The 17,466-nt window shown below is 44.8% G+C and overlaps 1 protein-coding gene across 1 annotated transcript in view; it reads right to left on the bottom strand.

The window, feature by feature from the left end:
• The window catches only part of LOC122817037 (transient receptor potential cation channel subfamily C member 4 associated protein), a gene marked incomplete in the record, with an annotated part of 2,826,501 nt that overhangs the window by 395,928 nt on the left and 2,413,107 nt on the right, over window positions 1-17,466 (bottom strand). Inside the window, 1 exon segment of the mRNA XM_044090168.1 lies at window positions 16,945-17,056. Coding sequence (XP_043946103.1) covers window positions 16,945-17,056 — 112 coding nt within the window.

Below are 17,466 nucleotides of genomic sequence, written 5' to 3'. Positions count from 1 at the left end.
AATACACCGGAGAACCCAGAGAAACAAGTGTATAGTAACTGTTGGCTCTACAGGTTCACTCACTAATGGCACGGGTACTGCCTGAGCTTGCTGTGGTGGCAAGGGCCCTCAGTTGTCTCTTCTTTTTAGGTAAAGCAGGAGAACAACCAGAAGGCCCAGAGTTGAGTATTCATCCTGCAAGCCAAGGAAGAGGACTGAAAGCCAGTAAGCTCTGCTGGAATGAGTCGATCTGAAGGCAAGTTGTCCAACAAATGTACACAAGCAATACATACACAGGTCCTTACACAGTCCTCTACTTTGTAAAAGCATAAGTAGAACACAAAAATTACTGTTAGAAATAAAGTACTTCTCCACAATGCACCTGTACAGAAAAAAATGGCTAACTGTCACAAAGTGTACACTAGCAATAAACAGAATCACTAAGTTTTCTGTTCTGTCAAAACACTTCCCGATCCTTAAATTCACACAAAAACTTTGTAAGTTTACAAAAGCAGTACATATTTACTAACAAATCATCCTAAAATGTGAAAATAAGCCTCAAGTCAAAAACAGTGGCCCCTGACAGGAAAAGTACAGTTACCATAAAGCAGATGTCTTGATTACTGTTGCAGTATTTCTGACATACAAGTGATTCCCTAAGCTAAAAGAGGAAGGAAGGGCAGTTGGTTACTGAATAGAAGAGTTGCCCAGCAGTCCAGACAGGACTAACCTATGATGCAACTGTCCTACAGGAATGTGTTTTAGGGCAGGAAGACAAGATCTTACCATAGTGTGAGCAGAAGAAAGAGATGGCCTTCGAAATCCAGGAGGCAATAGCTTGTATGGAGACTGGCTGTCTCAGCTCAGGAACATAACGTATACATCAGTCTTACAGGATTTATTTTTGTCCAGGCAAAATCTGAGTTGCCTGTGAAGGTCTAGAGAATTTAAGTCATCATCCTCCCGCTTCCACTCCCATCCTCGTTTTGGGGATACGGAAGAAAAGTGGGAATATGAATAGCACGACTGTGAGAAAGCTCTTTCACTACCTTAAGCATGAATGATGGATTAGCCCTGAGAGCCACCCTGTCTTTGGGGGAGGGGGGGAATTACAGAAGCAGAAGAATATGGTTCAAAGGGAGGCACAGTAAGCTTTTCTAACCCAAAATTAAGATCCCTGGGGTTGAGACAAACTCCTCTGAGGAAAAGCCTGACCTCCAGCCCAGTTGGAAGTGGAGGGCTAACAGAGAGGAGGCATTGACAGCAGACAAGTGAGCTTTTACGAAAGAGTAGGCCAAGTCCGATCAAATTACTTTGCAGAGGTATTGCAGAACCGTAAGTACTTGCGCAAAGAGTGGATCCTGACTATGTTTAAAGTACCAGTAAATGCAAGATTTTCTAGTACTGGATTTTCTAGCCTCTTGTAGGACTTGTACAACCTCCTCAGAAGGGATTCAAATCCGATCATTTATAGGGTCAGGCTAAGACAGAAGATTCGGGTGCAGCAGTAATTCTTTCCTGAGTTATCAGGTCTGGCTATAAGGAATTCTCCTTTTGTCAAGTGAAATGGGGGGGGGGGGCAATGTTGCCTTGACCAAAGCGAGTCCAGTAAAAGGAGTTTGGGTGTTTCCTTTTCAGCCTTGAGAAGGATTTTTAGAAAAGGAGGCAGAGGAGGAAAAACATAGAGGAACTTCATTGTCCACTGGAAAGAAGGCATCTGCCTTTCAGGCTTTTTTTTTGGGGGGGGGGGGGGGCAAGAGGTCCTCGTGCAGAACTGGGGGAAGTGATGGTTGTTTGGTGAAGCAAATTAGTCTATCTGAAGAGTGTCACACTGAAGTGTGATGCTGTGAAAGACCTCTCTGGTCAAAGTCCACTAGGAAGCAACTACAGCAGTCTACTAGCACACTCATGAGAAGGGATGTATGTGGCTGTGAGCGTGATGTTCATTTGTTTGCCAAGTTCCATGCCTCATGTGCTAACCACCATAGCTGGTAAGACCTGGCGCCTCCCTGTTTGTGATGTACCACATGAATGTGATGCTGTCTGTGTACACTTGCAGTGTTCCAGGTTTCCACAGGTGGGTGAAAATCTGAACAGCTAGCAAAGAGAGCCCTCATTTCTTTCAGGTTGATATGTTTCTTCAGGAACTGGGGTTACCATTTTCCCTGCACTCAAGGTGATCTTGTCCATGCTCCCCATGCCTCATCCAAGGCACATGTGTGAACTTGATGAGGAGGTGTAAAAGGTAATCCTGGATCAAGGATGACCTGACCCTTCTAAAATACTTCTTCTTGAGACAAGGGAAAAGAGGAGTCAGGGCGTCTCCAAGGAGTGGCAGTGCTGGGCCACACAGATTTCAAATATCATGGAGTTGGATTTTCCATCATGACGTCTAGGCAGGAGCAGCACAGGAATGCTGGCTGCCTTGAAACTCAAGGTCCTTAGCATCTCCCCTACAGAGGAATGTCACTGGAAGTAACTGGAGAGAGAGAGAGTTTTGCCTGGAGGAGGAAGGCATGCATTTTCTAAGTCTACAGTTTGCATCCCAGAAACACCAGGTCTTATATTGGAATACTGTGTGATGTTTTTATAGTAAAACCCAGACCGGTCAGAAGATGGGAGGTGAATTGAAGATGCTGAAGAATTTCTGGAGAGAGAGCATGGATCAGAAGGCTATCCAAGCAGGAAAAATCTGAATTCCTGGAGTGCAACAGAAAGGTACTACAGGAGCTAGGCACATAGTGAACAGTGGAAAGACCAAAAGGCAGAACAGTAAACTGAAAATGCGAGGTACCAGAAGAAAAACCTGAGGAATCTGCTGGAAGAAGGACAAATGGGAATGTGTAAGTAGGAGTCCTTCACATTGGAGGACACAAAGCCCATGGAAAGGATAAAGAGTAGAAGACTGAAGAGTGCATTCTGTAATATGGTAAGTATCCAGCATAAACAAATCTAGGATGGATCTCAATTGCCCTTCCTTTTTTGGGAGAAGAAAGTTTTACACCAAGAATTCTTTCCCATGAATTCTTTTGAGACTTACTGATGGTACCCTGATTCAAGAGGTTGTAAATAATGGGGGCCAAAATGGATATTTGGCTTTGAGGAAGTAGTGGCATGCCTCTCAGAGGGGGAATGTTTTCCCAAGACATTGCACAACTGTACATAACTGAGAGGACTCACTTGTCAAAAAGTAATAGCTACCCACTGGGCCAGGGGAAAGACAGCCTTTGAAAAAGAGGGGTAATGGGGTTGAGGACAAGGAGACGGGTGCTGCAGAGGTAGTTATAGGTTTTTGCTTCAAAAAGGTGGCCTCCAAGCTAGAGGTTTCCTTAGGGTTTTTTTTCAGAGCATTTCTCCTAGTGGTTTTCATTTGTTTCTGAACTGTTCTAGGATCTCTTCTACTGAATAATATAGATTTTAAATGGGTAATCCATATGGTACCTATGAAATAAGGAGATAACTTGATCTTGGGGCGTTATGAACAGACTGACTGCCTGCGTGTCAAACAATAAGTCTCTGTGTCCAATGGCAAATGTAGAATTTTATCTCTGAAATACTCAGGTATGGGCTTACTGCAAAACCATGTATATCTAGAGATAACAGATCCAGTGGCAGATGCCCTAAAAGAAGCATCCACAGCATCATAACTGTACTTAATGCTTTGTCTAGCAATCTGTGTGGTCTGTGAAAGTAAGCTTTGCATTTGATGCTTAGACTCTGCTATAGGAGGATCCAATATAACTTTGTTTAACTTGATACGGACAGATATCAAATACTTTGACATTTGAGTGTGATAGTATGATGACTAATTGCCCCAAAGGCAAGGGTAGCAGAGGTGCAAAAGTACAGTTTTGTACCTACCATAAATGTAGATGTCCGATAGGATGCATCTGCAGTCCTTACATATGGGTTGTCCTGCCTCAGGCAGCCCTTCGGTCGGCCGGATTCCAAAGTCTGGGTCCGGCGTCGGCTGATGTCGCCCCTTTCCCGACGTCAGAGCGCCTGGGATATAAAAGCGTCAGCCGACACCATCTTCCTCAGTTTTTCTTGCCCCAGATGCCAGTTGCCCTCTAAGTAAGGCTAAATTTGGAGAGATGGAAAAAATTCCAAACATGCACATCAATAAAAAAACAAATACACCATAAAAGATAACCCCAGGTAGCTAAAATGAGGGATATGTACCCATAGTATACCACAGAGGGGTAGGAGGGAGGGAAAAACTGACTGCAGATGCATACCTATCGGACATTTACATTTATGGTAGGTACAAAACTGTACTATGTCCTTCAAGGATGCATCTGCAGTCCTTACATATGGGTAGAATACTATAGCTAAGCTGGGGGAGGTAGGACCTAAGAAAAGGATGGTGTAGCTAATATGCCCTGCAGGACTGCACTAGCAAAGCCTGCTCTGGATCTGGAATATAAGGGCAAGTTGTAATGCTTGGAAAATGTATGCACAGAGCTCCATGTAGCAGCTTCTAAAATGCCCTTTGTAGCCACCCCTCTTAAGAAGGCTGTGGAGGTGGCTGTTGCCCTGGTGGAATGAGGTCTTATGTTAACTGGCACAGCTTTTCCATGAAAGGAGTAACAGAACCGAATACAATTTCCTATCCATTTTGAAATTGTCTGTTTGGAAATTGCTTTTCCTTGTACACCAGCAGCATATGCTACAAAGAGTTGGTCAGTTTTTCTGCAAGTCTTAGTTCTGTCCAAGTAGTAGCGCAACTGTCTGTGGATGTCCAAAGTATGCAGAAGTTTCTCTCCTTTATTTTGTGGATTTGGAAAGAAGGTTGGCAGGTGAAAAGCTTGGTTCAGTGAAACCCTGGATACCACCTTTGGCATGAAAGAAGGATTGGTTCTCAAAGAGACTCTGTCCTGATGAAAAATGAGAAATGGCTGAACTGCCATGAGGGCCTGTAATTCAGATACTCTTCTTGCTGAGGTTATGGCCAGAAGGAAGGCAGTCTTCCAAGATAGGAATTGTAGTTCTGAAGATGCTGCTGGTTCAAAGGGAGGGAGAGTTAATTTTTCCAACATGAAGTTAAGGTCCCATGTAGGCACTGGTGGTTTCCTTGGAGGGTTGATGTTTTTTATCCCTCTTAGAAACTGCCTTAGTAGAGGATGAGAGAATACAGGTGGATCAGTGTTGTACTCTGCTGAAATTGCTGAAGCATGAATTTTTATGGAGGAATAAGAAAGGCCATTATGGAGCATTTCAGCCAAGTATTCCAAAATATGTGGAATGCTCATGACTGTCAGATCTTGACCCTTTGTGGTGCTCCAGGTACGAAATCTTTTCCATTTTGCTGAATATGCTTTTCTTGTGGAAGGCCACCGGGCTTCCATGATGATATCCTGTACCCTCTTGGATAGCTTATCCTGGCGAGGAGTCAAGGTATTTTCCAGGCTGTCAGCTGTAAGGTTTTGAGGCTGGAGTGCAGAGTCTTGCAATTGTGTTGTGTCAGTAGAAGTGGCCATTGTGGTAGAGGCCAAGGTTTCGTGCGTGACATGCTCCTTAGCAGTGGGTACCAGTGTTGTCTTGGCCAATCCGGAGCTATCAGAATTACTTTTGGTTGCTCTGTCCTGATTTTCAGTAAGACCTTGGTCATTAATGGCAGCGGTGGGAATGCATATACTGTTAGAGTTTTCCAGCTGAAGGAGAGGGCGTCCACTTTCCATGCTTGAGGATGGTATGTCCTTGTGCAGAATTTCCTCAGTTGATGGTTGTGGTGGGAGGCAAATAGATCTATGTCCGGCCTTCCCCATGATTGTGTTATCTGGAGAAAGATATCTGGGTGCAACATCCATTTGTGTGGCTCCATGATGTTTCTGCTCAGGCTGTCCGCCAGTACATTGTCTTTTCCTGGTACGAACTGGGAATGGAGCTCTATATTGAGGTTTAGGGAAAGTTCCCACAGATTCATTGCCAGCCTGCAAAGAGGGTATGAATGGGTACCTCCTTGTTTGTTTATGTACCACATAACTGTGGTATTGTCTGTCTTTATTAACAGGTGACCTTGGTGCAGGAAGTGCTTGAAGGCCTCGATGGAATGTATAACTACCAGCATTTCCTTTTGGTTGATATGCAGATGCAACTCTTTTTGTGTCCATTGTCCTTGAATGCATTTGCCCTCCATGTGTGCTCCCCATCCATGGTCTGAGGCGTCCGTTGTAATGGTTTGGCTGGTATGTGGTTTGCTGAAAGGCAGGCCCTTGTTTGACTGGCTTGCTTTTGCCCACCACAGGAATTCCTTTTGAAGGCATGGAATGAGGGTGATCAAAGTTTCTAGGCTGTGACTGTGCTGAGACCATAGACTCCTTAGATACCATTGTAGTTTCCTCATATGCAGCCTTGCTAGTGGAATCAGAAGAATGCAAGATGCCATGAAACCCAGGGCCTGCAGGATCTTCCTTGCAGTAAGCTGGGTTTGTGTTGTCAGATTTCTGAAGTAATCCGGTAATTGTGCTTGTTTTTCTTCTGTGAGAAGAGCCATTTGGGTGTTTGTATCCAGTTTTGCACCCAGGAAAATTATTCGTTGGGATGGAACAAGTCTTGATTTCTGAATGTTGACTGTGTATCCCAAGGCCTGTACTATTCGGATGGCATAGTTTAAGTGTTTTACCAGTTTTAGCTGGCTGTCCGCTTGTATGAGGCAGTCGTCCAGGTATGGGTATATTTGAATCCCCTGAAGTCTGCAATGTGCAATTACTGATGCCAGGCATTTCGTGAATACTCTGGGCGCAGTAGATAAGCCAAAAGGCAATGCTGAGAATTGATAATGCTCTGAACCTGCAAGAAATCTGAGGTGTCTTCTGCAACTTTGTCTGATAGGGACATGCAGGTATGCCTCCTTGAGGTCTAGAGTTACCAGCCAGGACCCCTTGCCCAGCATGGGAAGGAGTTGCTGTAAGGTCAGCATTTTGAAATTTGGCACGATGAGGTAAGTATTCAGTGCGGACAAGTCCAGAATAGGCCTCCATTGCTTTTCTTTTCTTGGAACAAGGAATAGTCTGGAATAAAATCCTTGGCCTTGTTCTGTGAGAGGAACTCTTTCTATCGCTTTCATTTGTAGTAGTTTGGTAATTTGCTTGAAAGCTTCTGCCCTTTGGTTTGGTGGCAGGTTTGGCATGCCTTGTCTTTTTGGTAATGTATGAAAATGGAATCTGTATCCTTTGTCTATTATTTGCAGTATCCATTTGTCCTCTGTAATACTGTGCCAATTTTTTGAGAATAAAGATAGCTTTCCGCCCAAAGGTGCTTCCAATTGAGCCCTGGTTGGTTTGGCATGCCTTGTCTTTTTGGTAATGTATGAAAATGGAATCTGTATCCTTTGTCTATTATTTGCAGTATCCATTTGTCCTCTGTAATACTGTGCCAATTTTTTGAGAATAAAGATAGCTTTCCACCCAAAGGTGCTTCCAATTGAGCCCTGGTTGGCAGGGTCAAAGTCAAGTCATTGAGATGGTCCTTGTGTAGTAGTTGTAGGCCCTGCAGTACCTCTCTGGTTAGGAGGCTGCCATTTATGTCCTCTGTAGGAGCCTCGAGCTTGCCCTCTACCTCTTGCACACCTGTTTCTGCCTCTGAGACCTGTCTGAGTCCGGAAAGGACCAATTCTTAGAAGGCCAATTTCTGCTGAATCTTGGTGGTTGGACCTGGAGAAAATCTTTGACTGTTTGTACAGATTTAGCCTTTTCCTCAAATTTCTTTAAGACCTCCTGAGCCGTGGAGCCAAATAACTTTTGCTTTTCCAACGGAGCATCTAGAAGCTTTGCTTTAACATGATCTGGCAGAGTTTGTTCCTTCAGCCAAGCATGTCTACGTATGACTGCACCTGTCATTGCTGACCTACATGAAGCTTCCAATGCATCATAACCACACTGCAAGAAATGGTTGCTAACCTGCTGGGAGTTATGTACCAGATCCTGAAGTGCCTTGCGATCTAGGGGTTCAGGCGAAGATAGTTTTTTATGCAATTCATCTAACAAATACTCTTGGTACTGTATCATATGGAATTGACAATTTAATGCCCTCATAGAAAGAGTGGAAGTAGTATACACTTTTTTTTTACCCCATCTCTCTAAAGCCCTGGACTCCCTTTCAGAAGGAAGTGGATTTTTAGTAGTGGTGGTTGCAACCCCTTTAGGGCCCTGGGAAATAGTTTTTGGGTCAGCAGAGTGGCCCTTGTAAAGGAAATGATGCGAGTCCGGGACCCTGTAGTACCTGTCAGGTTTGACAGGAGCAGGAGGAAGGGAATCAGGAGAAATGCTAGACTCAGAGTACACATCATCAATGACATTTAAAACAGGAGGAATAGCCAAAGGTCTATGCTGAGGTAAATGCAAAAAAGTCCTTAATCTCTTCCTGGAATCAGAGAATTCCTGGCCCTGCCATTTGAAATGCTCTCTCATGCAGTGAAGGGTCTCCCCAAAGGACAACTCTTCAGGAGGGGAGGCCGAGGGAATAGATTCCTCTGCATCAGAATCCTCATAGGCCGTAAAGGCCTCCCCTCCTGGTAGTCTGATAGGGCAGAGTCATCTGAGGCCTCATCAGAAGACTGGGGATCAGTGTGCTCAACCCTGGGCCTTTTGTCTAGAGGAGGTTGAGAGCCCCTAATTAAAGTAATAAGGTCCTCAGCTAAACTTAAAATCTGCGAACCGGTAGTGGATCCCTGAGGAATAGCCTTGGGAGGGAGAGATTTTGGCTGTTTAGCAGCTTTAGCATGTGTAAATGCCTTTATGGACATGGATGCAGGAGGCCTGGCTGCCCCACGTGCTGGAGTAGTTTTATCTAGAGAAATGGTGTCGGTTGTTTCCAGAGCACCGGTTTCAGAGGGGAATTCTATGACCGACTCAGAGGTGGCCTCCGGGACAGAGGTTGTCGGTTGTGCGGTTTCGTCAGTCGGAAGCACCAAGGATTCTGTTTCAGCAGATACAGAGACACTCGTGGTAGGCCTAGGCGTTGTTTCGGCCGAAACCACAGTCCGCATGTGTCGGTCCTTGTCCTTCCGTTTTTTGGTTAAATGAGTAGTCGGAAGCTCCGACGGCATCTTGTAACAGTAACTATCCCCAAAAAATTCCTCTGCAAACTCCGACCGACGCCTAAGAGTGCGTCTATTGGAGGATGCACAGGCCGAGACGTCGTGGTCTGGGCCTAGGCAGGGGAGGCAGTAAGAGTGGAAATCCTTATGAGGTATTTGTTTCCCACAAGTTAAACAATTAATAACTTTAACCGTTTGATCTGACATCGGCTGAGGCAAGAGAGAGTCCCCAACGGGGTACTTAGCTTTTTGAAGTCTTCGGTAGCTGAAATTACAGGAGCTGGCCGACCGGCACTTGCAAACTGCTTCTGCTTCGGGCACCATGCGGCAAGAAAGACTGAGGAAAGATGGCATCAGCTGACGCTTTTATATCCCAGGTGCTCTGACGTCGGGAAAGGGGTGACATCAGCCGACACCGGACCCAGACTTTGGAATCCGGCCAACTGAAGGGCTGCCTGAGGCAGGACAACCCATATGTAAAGGACTGCAGATGCATCCTTGAAGGACATCCTTCATTCCCCATCTATCCATAGCCCTACTAGCTTTGTCAGTAGGTAGGGCATTAGCATTGGGCAGAAGTTTAGAGGGATTATCTGAAGAACGATAATGCAGTAAGGTCTGCAACTGGGATTTTATACAGATACTGAAGGTCATCAGAGATGTTGTAAACCAGTCTAGTCTCTTAGAAGCTGGAGGATGTGAATCACATGCTGAAAAGGTGGACTGAAAGGCACTCTGGAAAGCTTCAAAGACGGGGGGGCACTGGAGAAGGGGCAGGGGCACCCAATTTCAAGAGGGTGCAATATCTCTTCTGAACATCACAGATTAGTGTGGAATGCCATTCAAAGTGTTTCTTCACATTCTGCGTGGTCTCCCCAAAGAAGCTACCTCAACAGAGGAAATCAGGTGAAAGGGAGTCTCCTTGGCCAAAAATGATTTGCCCTGCAGAATGCAGCCGAGAGGAATAGCCCTGAGAAAGGTCAAAGTCATAGTTCTGCTCCTCATCAGAAGAGGAAGAAACTAGAATAGGTCTTAGAGGAGTGAACTGCGGCTGCAGAGACCCAAAGGAGGGAGGTTTCAATGACACAATAGTTTTGAACACCCCTTGTGAGAAGTCAGTCTACTCATTTCCAGTTGCTGCTGAGGGAGAGGGAACTTGCTCAATCTTCAGCTTTTTTTTTTTTTTTAGGCGTGACATCCACCTGGATGAGAGACAAAGGTCTGGAACCATCTCTAGCCATGTGGCCCTTCAGAACTAATGGTAACTGGTTCCTCAGATGTATCGGTAGTCTGAAAGGCCTCAGTAGCCATACCAGCCACCAATGGTGTTACGGTAGCATGCAACTGCCTGACATATCATGGGGTTCTGTTACCTCGGCAGGTATGATGAAAAAAGAAATGCTGGACTGTGGATATATTAAAGGCCTCTTAATGTTTTTCTTCTGCAGTAGAGGAATGTCCGAGGGTACAGAGGACTGGGCCAAGTGTTTAAGATATTGGATCTAAAAATGTGTTGAGAGTAGAAAGCTTAGACCAATGGTTTTTGGAATGAATGACTGGCAGATACAATAAGATCTATGATCGTATTCCAGGGGCTAGGCAAAAAAAGACACTTGGTATGCATGCCCTTCTAAGGCACGCCCATTTATGCTCGCATGTCTTTCGAACGCTACCCAACCGTGGGGAGGACATGCAGACTCCACACAGAAGGCACTCCCAAGCCAAGCCGAGAATCGAATGGGAGAAAGTACAGTTTTGTACCTACCATAAATGTAGATGTTCGAAGATCCACATTGCTGCAGTCATAACCTGTGGGTAGTCCGCTGTCCTCGGTCGGCCCGAATACCAAAGTGTTAGGCTGGCGTCGGTCATGGTCGCTTAGATCTGACGTCAGTACGCCGTGGTACTAAAGCGCATGACCGATGCCATATCCTCAGTCTTTCTTGCCCCAGATGTCAGAAAGTCTTAAAAAGAAAGGCCATAGCCACAAATAGAAAAACACCCAATCACCAAAATAGCAACAAATAGGTACACCACAAACCACCCAGTCACCCCAAACTATAGAGGGGAAGGAGGGAGGGAAAATTGGACTGCAGCAATGTGGATCTTCGAACATCTACATTTATGGTAGGTACAAAACTGTATTATGTTCTTCATCTCACATTGCTGCAGTCATAACCTGTGGGTAGAATCCCAAAGCAGAGGTAAAGGGAGGTTGGTAAAATCAGATAGCATTAGGAGCTGCTAACATGCCCTGTAAAACAGCAGTGGCAAACCCAGCCCTAGATTTGGAATAAAGAGGGAGATGGTAATGTTTAGAAAAAGTGTGCACTGAACTCCAAGTAGCTGCCTCCAAAATATCCTTAGTAGCTACTCCCCTTAAAAAAGCAGTAGAAGTGGCAGTTGCTCTAGTGGAATGAGGTCTGATTCCAGCCGGAACCTCCTTACCATGATGAGAATAACAAAAAGCAATACAATGACCAATCCACTTAGAAATAGTTTGCTTTGAAACAGGTTTTCCTTGTGAACCCAAGGCAAAAGAAATGAATAACTGTTGAGACTGCCTGAACCCTTTAGTTCTGCTCAAATAGTAACGTAACTGCCTGTGAATATCCAAAGAGTGTAAAATGTTTTCCCCTTTATTTTGGGGATCAGCATAAAATGTAGGCAAATGAATAGATTGGTTTAAAGCCACATTAGAAACAACTTTAGGCATAAAAGTAGGGTTAGTGCTTGAGGATACCCTATCCTTATGAAATATCAGGAAGGGTTCAACTGCCATTAGAGCCTGTAATTCAGATACCCTTCTAGCAGACGTAATGGCCAACAAAAAAGCAGTCTTCCAAGACAAAAACTTCAACTCAGATGTAGCTGCAGGTTCAAAAGGAGGTAAAGTGAGTTTTTCCAACACAAAATTGAGATCCCAGGAAGGAGTAGGAGCTCTACGTGGGGGTCTTATGTTCTTTGCCCCTCTAAGAAATTGCTTAAACAAAGGATGAGAGAATAATGGTGGGTCACAGTCATAGTGAGCAGAAATAGCTGCAGCATGAACTTTTACAGAGGAGAAAGACAAACCCTTGTCTAGTAATTCTGTAAGATACTGAAGAGAAACACTTAAATTAGGCACTGAAACATCAAAGCTCTTTGCCTTGCTCCAAAGAAAAAAATCTCCTCCATTTATCAGCATAAACTTTCCTTGTACTAGGCCGTCTGGCCTCCAAAATGACATTCAAAACTTGCTGTGGAAGCTGCGACCCCCCAGGGTCTAGAACAGAATACGCCAGGCTGTCAGATGCAGGGACTGTATCCTGACATTGAGGAAATGATTGCTTGCCTGGGACAAAAGGTGTGGAACTGGTGGCAAAGGCCAAGGAGGCTCCCGTACTAAACTCCTCAGTAGAGGGTACCAGTGCTGACGTGGCCAATCTGGAGCAAGAGTACCTTGGGAAGGAGAGGCAGAGGAGGAAAGGCATAGACGTGAAGGTTGTTCCAACTGAAAGATAGAGCATCCACTTTCCAAGCCTGTGGGTGAAACATCCTTGTGCAAAACTTTGGCAGTTGAAAATTTTCTGGAGAAGCGAACAGATCTATGTCTGGAGTCCCCCAAGCCACTGTCAACTGTTGAAACACATGAGGATCCAATTTCCACTCGTGGGGATCCACCATCTGCCTGCTCAAAACATCTGCTAAGGAGTACTGTGCTCCTGGCAGAAACCTTGCCTGAAGAGTGAGGTGCAAACAGAGCAGTCACCCATAAAATCATAGCTTGTCTGCAAAGAGGGTACGAATGGGTTCCCCCTTGCTTGTTGATGTACCACATGACTGTTGTGTTGTCTGTTTGAATCACCACTCGTCCTGGATGAATGAGATCCTTGAAAGCCATCAATGCAAATTGGACTGCTAACATCCCCTTCATGTTGATATGCAAATGTTGAAGTCTGGCAGGCCACGTGTCTTGAACCCATTTTCCATTGAAGTGTGCTCCCCAAGCCATGTCTGAGGCATCTGTCGTTAAGATCTGACTCGCCTCTGGTCGGGTCACAGAGAGTCCCTTGTTTAGGTGACATTCCTGAGCCCACCACAAAAATTCCCTTTGAATGCAAGGTATTATCTGAATGACAGTGTCCAAATCGTGGCAGTGTTGAGTCCATACGCTTTTGAGATACCATTGTAGCTTCCTCATATGCAGTTTGGCATTGGGAAGCACCAGAATACAAGATGCCATGAACCCCAAGGCTTGAAGGACTGTCCTTGCAGTCAGCCTGGACCGTAGAGACAATTTTTGGAAGTAAAGGGTAAGATTTCTTTGTTTGTCCGGGGTCAAAAAAGCCATCTGAGAAGCTGTATTCAGTCTCACACCCAGAAAGCACATGTCCTGAGAGGGTACTAGACTGGACTTTGTTTCATTCACAGAATACCCTAGGCACCTTAACACTGCCATAACATACTGTAGATGATGAAGTAACTTGACTTTGTCTTGAGCAAGAATCAGGCAATCGTCCAAATAAGGGTAAATTTGTATTCCCCTTAGCCTTAAGAAGGCTATCACTGGAGCCAGGACCTTTGTGAACACCCTGGGTGCAGTAGATAAGCCAAAGGGCAATGCAGAGAACTGATAATGTAAAGTCCCAGCCCGAAAATGCAGGAACCTCCTGCAGCTGGGCCTGATAGGAATATGAAGATAAGCCTCTTTGAGATCCAGAGTTACCATCCAGTGATCTTTGCCTAGCAAAGGCAGAAGTTGCTGCAAAGTTAACATTTTGAATTTTGGAATGTCCAGGTATGTGTTGAGAATAGACAAATCCAGTATTGGCCTCCAAGTGTTTCCTTTCTTTGGTACGAGAAACAGGCGAGAATAAAATCCTTGGCCCACTTCTGACTGAGGGACCTCCTGGATAGCCCCCATTTTTAGAAGTAAAGCAATCTGTCTGTAAGCCTCCACCTTTTGCTGAGGAGGAACGTCTGGCATGCCTTTGAAAGGAGGCAAGGTGTGAAAATAAAACTTGTAGCCTCGATCTAAAATGTCCAACACCCATTTGTCCTGGGTGACAAAGCCAATTTTGCCTGAAGAGTGCCAACTTTCCTCCCAGAGGAGCTGCCAGACAGGAGGGATCTGGCAGCTGAAGATACAGGTCATTGGGTTTGCTTACGAAAAGGCTGACCCCTGCCCTCACCTGAAGATTGTGCAGGGGAACTCCACGTCCTCGGTCTGAAGGAACCCTGAGCATGAGCTCTGCCCCTACCACGTCTAGATCTGCCCCTAGACTGTAAATCAGAAGGAGGATAAGCCCATCCCTTAGCAGGCCAATTTCTGCTAAACTTAGGGGGCTGTACCTGTAAAAATTCTTTAACTGTCTGCATGGACTTAGCTTTGTCTTCCATTTTCTTCAAAACCGACTCCACAGGAGAACCAAACAGAACTTCAGATTGAAGGGGAGCATCCAAAATTCGAGCTTTTACATGCTCTGACAAATTCTGATCCTTAAGCCAGGCGTGCCTACGAATAACTGATCCAGTGGCAGCCACCCTGGAGGAAGCCTGAAGAGCATCAAAACCACACTGCAAAGAGTGCTTACCCACCTGATCAGAGGCATGAACTAAATATTGCAATTCTTTACACTCAATACCCTCTGCCAAAGCATCAACCTTAGATTTTAACTGACTCAATAGAAAATTCTGGTACTTCAGCATATGAAACTGGCAATTCAAAGCCCTCATCGCTAGAGTGGAAGAGGTATACACTTTTTTACCCCACCTATCCAAAGCTCTAGAATCTTTATCCAGAGGAACTGGATTCTTCACAATAGAAGCCCTGACACCCTTAGGTCCCTGGCTAATAGTCTCCGGGTCAGCTCTAGGGCTCTTATACAAATATTTATGGGCCTCTGGCACTCTGTAATACCTGTCTGGTTTAACAGGGGCAGGAGGTAAAGAATCAGGATTAAGGGAAGCTTCAGAGAAAACATTCTGTACAACATCCAAAACAGGGGGAATAGCCAAGGGCCTATGCTGTGGTAAAAATAAAAATACCCTAAAGCCTCTTACGAGAATCTGAGAAATCCTGACCTTCCCACTTAAAATGCTCCCTCATGGAATGCAGGGTCTCAGAAAAGGAAAAATCCTCTGGAGGGGAAGCAGAAGGACAAGAATCCTCTGCATCAGAATCAGAATGAGGAGGAAAATCCTGAATATCCTCAGCTGAAGACTCCGAGTAATCTGAGGAATGCTCCAAACCCTCTACCTCTGGCTCCACCCTAGGCCTCTTATCCGGGGGGGGCATAGAACCCCTGATTAAAGTAATCAAATCCTCTGCTATCTTCAGCATATGCTTTTTAGGTACAGAACTAGGGCTGACACCAGTGGAAGACAAACCAGGCCTGACCTTGGAAGGTGCTTTAGAGTCAGAAGTAGAAGGCCTAACCACCTTATGCAGAGAAGGGACTACAGAAACCTGAGAGGCCCCCTCAGCCTGACCCGACTCCTGAGAAGCCACATCCTGCAAGATTAAAGGCTCCCCCTGAGATTCAGCTGAAACCTCGGCTGGATCCACAGATTCCACCGTAGTTTCTAAAGAACCGGCGTCCGCAACGGACGACTCATCCTGCTTGGACTTTAACATTTTTTCTTTACGCTTCTTAGCGGTAGCGGGCGTCGGAGGATCCGACGGCATATTGTAATTACACCGCCATCAAGACAAGTCTAGCACAATCTAACCTGCGTTTAATGGTGCACTTATTAAATTTAGCACTAAAGCGACACCCGACTACATCGTGCTCAGGCCCCAAGCAAGGAATACAAAGAGAGTGGTAATCCCTATGAGGTATCTGCTTCCCACAAGAAATACAATTATTTACTTTTTCTGACATCCGGATTTAACTGAGGCAAGAAAAGACAAAAATATTCCCCAACGGGGTACTTAGCCCAACTTGGTCTTCGGTCTGAAACTCAGAATACGAAAATTTCAGGACGCCGAACGGCACTTGCAAACGCTGCTTCTGCTTCGGACCATGCGGCAAGAAAGACTGAGGATATGGCGTTGGTCATGCGCTTTAGTACCACGGCGTACTGACGTCAGATCTAAGCGACCATGACTGACGCCAGCCTAACACTTTGGTATTCGGGCCGACCGAGGACAGCGGACTACCCACAGGTTATGACTGCAGCAATGTGAGATGAAGAACATCCGCCTCCTGTGAGGTAAAATGCTACCGCTGTACCACCGCAGAATGAGTCACAAAATAAAATACAATCTTTTCTTAAAAGGGCAACAATTTCTGTGTGAAAGGGTTCTCCTGTGGGAACTTATCTGCCAGAAATGAAAATCAAAGGCAGACTGCTGCTGCTATAAAGCCACACAGCTTTTTCCTCTCAAGTCGGCAGGAAAGTACTGAAGATTTCTACACTGACTGTTTATTGGACAGTCTCTTGAAGAGAAATTGAGTATAGATGTAGGAGACAGACAGAGCTTTGGGAATCTGGATGGATACAACCCAGACAGACAAGGCTTCTGCACCACCTCAGTCCCCAAATGACAAGAAATGAAGGACTATGTCAAATTTTTGATACATTCTCATTCAACTAGAATCAGACAACTGTTACACTGAGAGAAGGGTTGTGCAAATACCTCCTAACAGCACAGAAGCCGCTATTGAACACACAAAACTTTTAAGGCAATCTGCAAGCTAAACAAAGTGGCTAATGTAACATATGCTGAACAAAGCTAAAGCACCAACATAACTCCTGAAAACTATTCACTTAACGATTTTCACTGCAACACATATTGCAAATAGAAAAGAAAAAAAGAAGAGAAGCTTGTGTTCCCATCCTGATAAGCAATACACAAAATTCTTAAAGTAAAATTACATCTAGCATTACTAATCAATCAGAAGATAGAGCAGCCTGGCAATGCTTAAGATTTCTTTTACCTTTCACGTCATCAGTCTGGCTCTCAAATCGGTCCAGAGAGAGTGCAATACAGCGCACAAACATGTTGGAGTCAACAAGGGAACTATTGATTTGATTCAAGAAAATCTGGAACTAAGGAAAAAAAAAAAAAAGTTATGCTATCGAATACTACCAAAATATTGCAGCTAAATTTCACTTGCATTGTCATTTCAATCCAAGTGGTACACAAAATGCTGAACAAGGCATAAATGGCCCATTACAAACTAAAATGTAATCACCAGGACTTTGAGATCACAGTAGCATTGTGCATTCCATCTCAACAATGAAACCACATGCAAGTGCTAAAACGACAATGGGTTTAGCCAGCTTCCCAATGACTTGTAGAAATTGAGATGCTTATATGTATTTAACAATTTTATTTACTGTAACCGCCCCTCTCAATGATCCTTACAACAATGTAAATGCTGTTCTACATCCAATGTAAAGAATAGTTGTGTAAAATCTTACCATAACCATGTTGCAGTATACACGTTGGTGTGGGA

The sequence above is a fragment of the Protopterus annectens genome, chromosome 12.part0 (assembly GCF_019279795.1).
Source record: "Protopterus annectens isolate FY-2018-M chromosome 12.part0, PAN1.0, whole genome shotgun sequence".
Lineage (NCBI taxonomy): Eukaryota > Metazoa > Chordata > Ceratodontiformes > Protopteridae > Protopterus > Protopterus annectens.
Note: the sequence above shows the minus strand (reverse complement) of the source record. Positions and strands in the feature narration are given on the sequence as shown.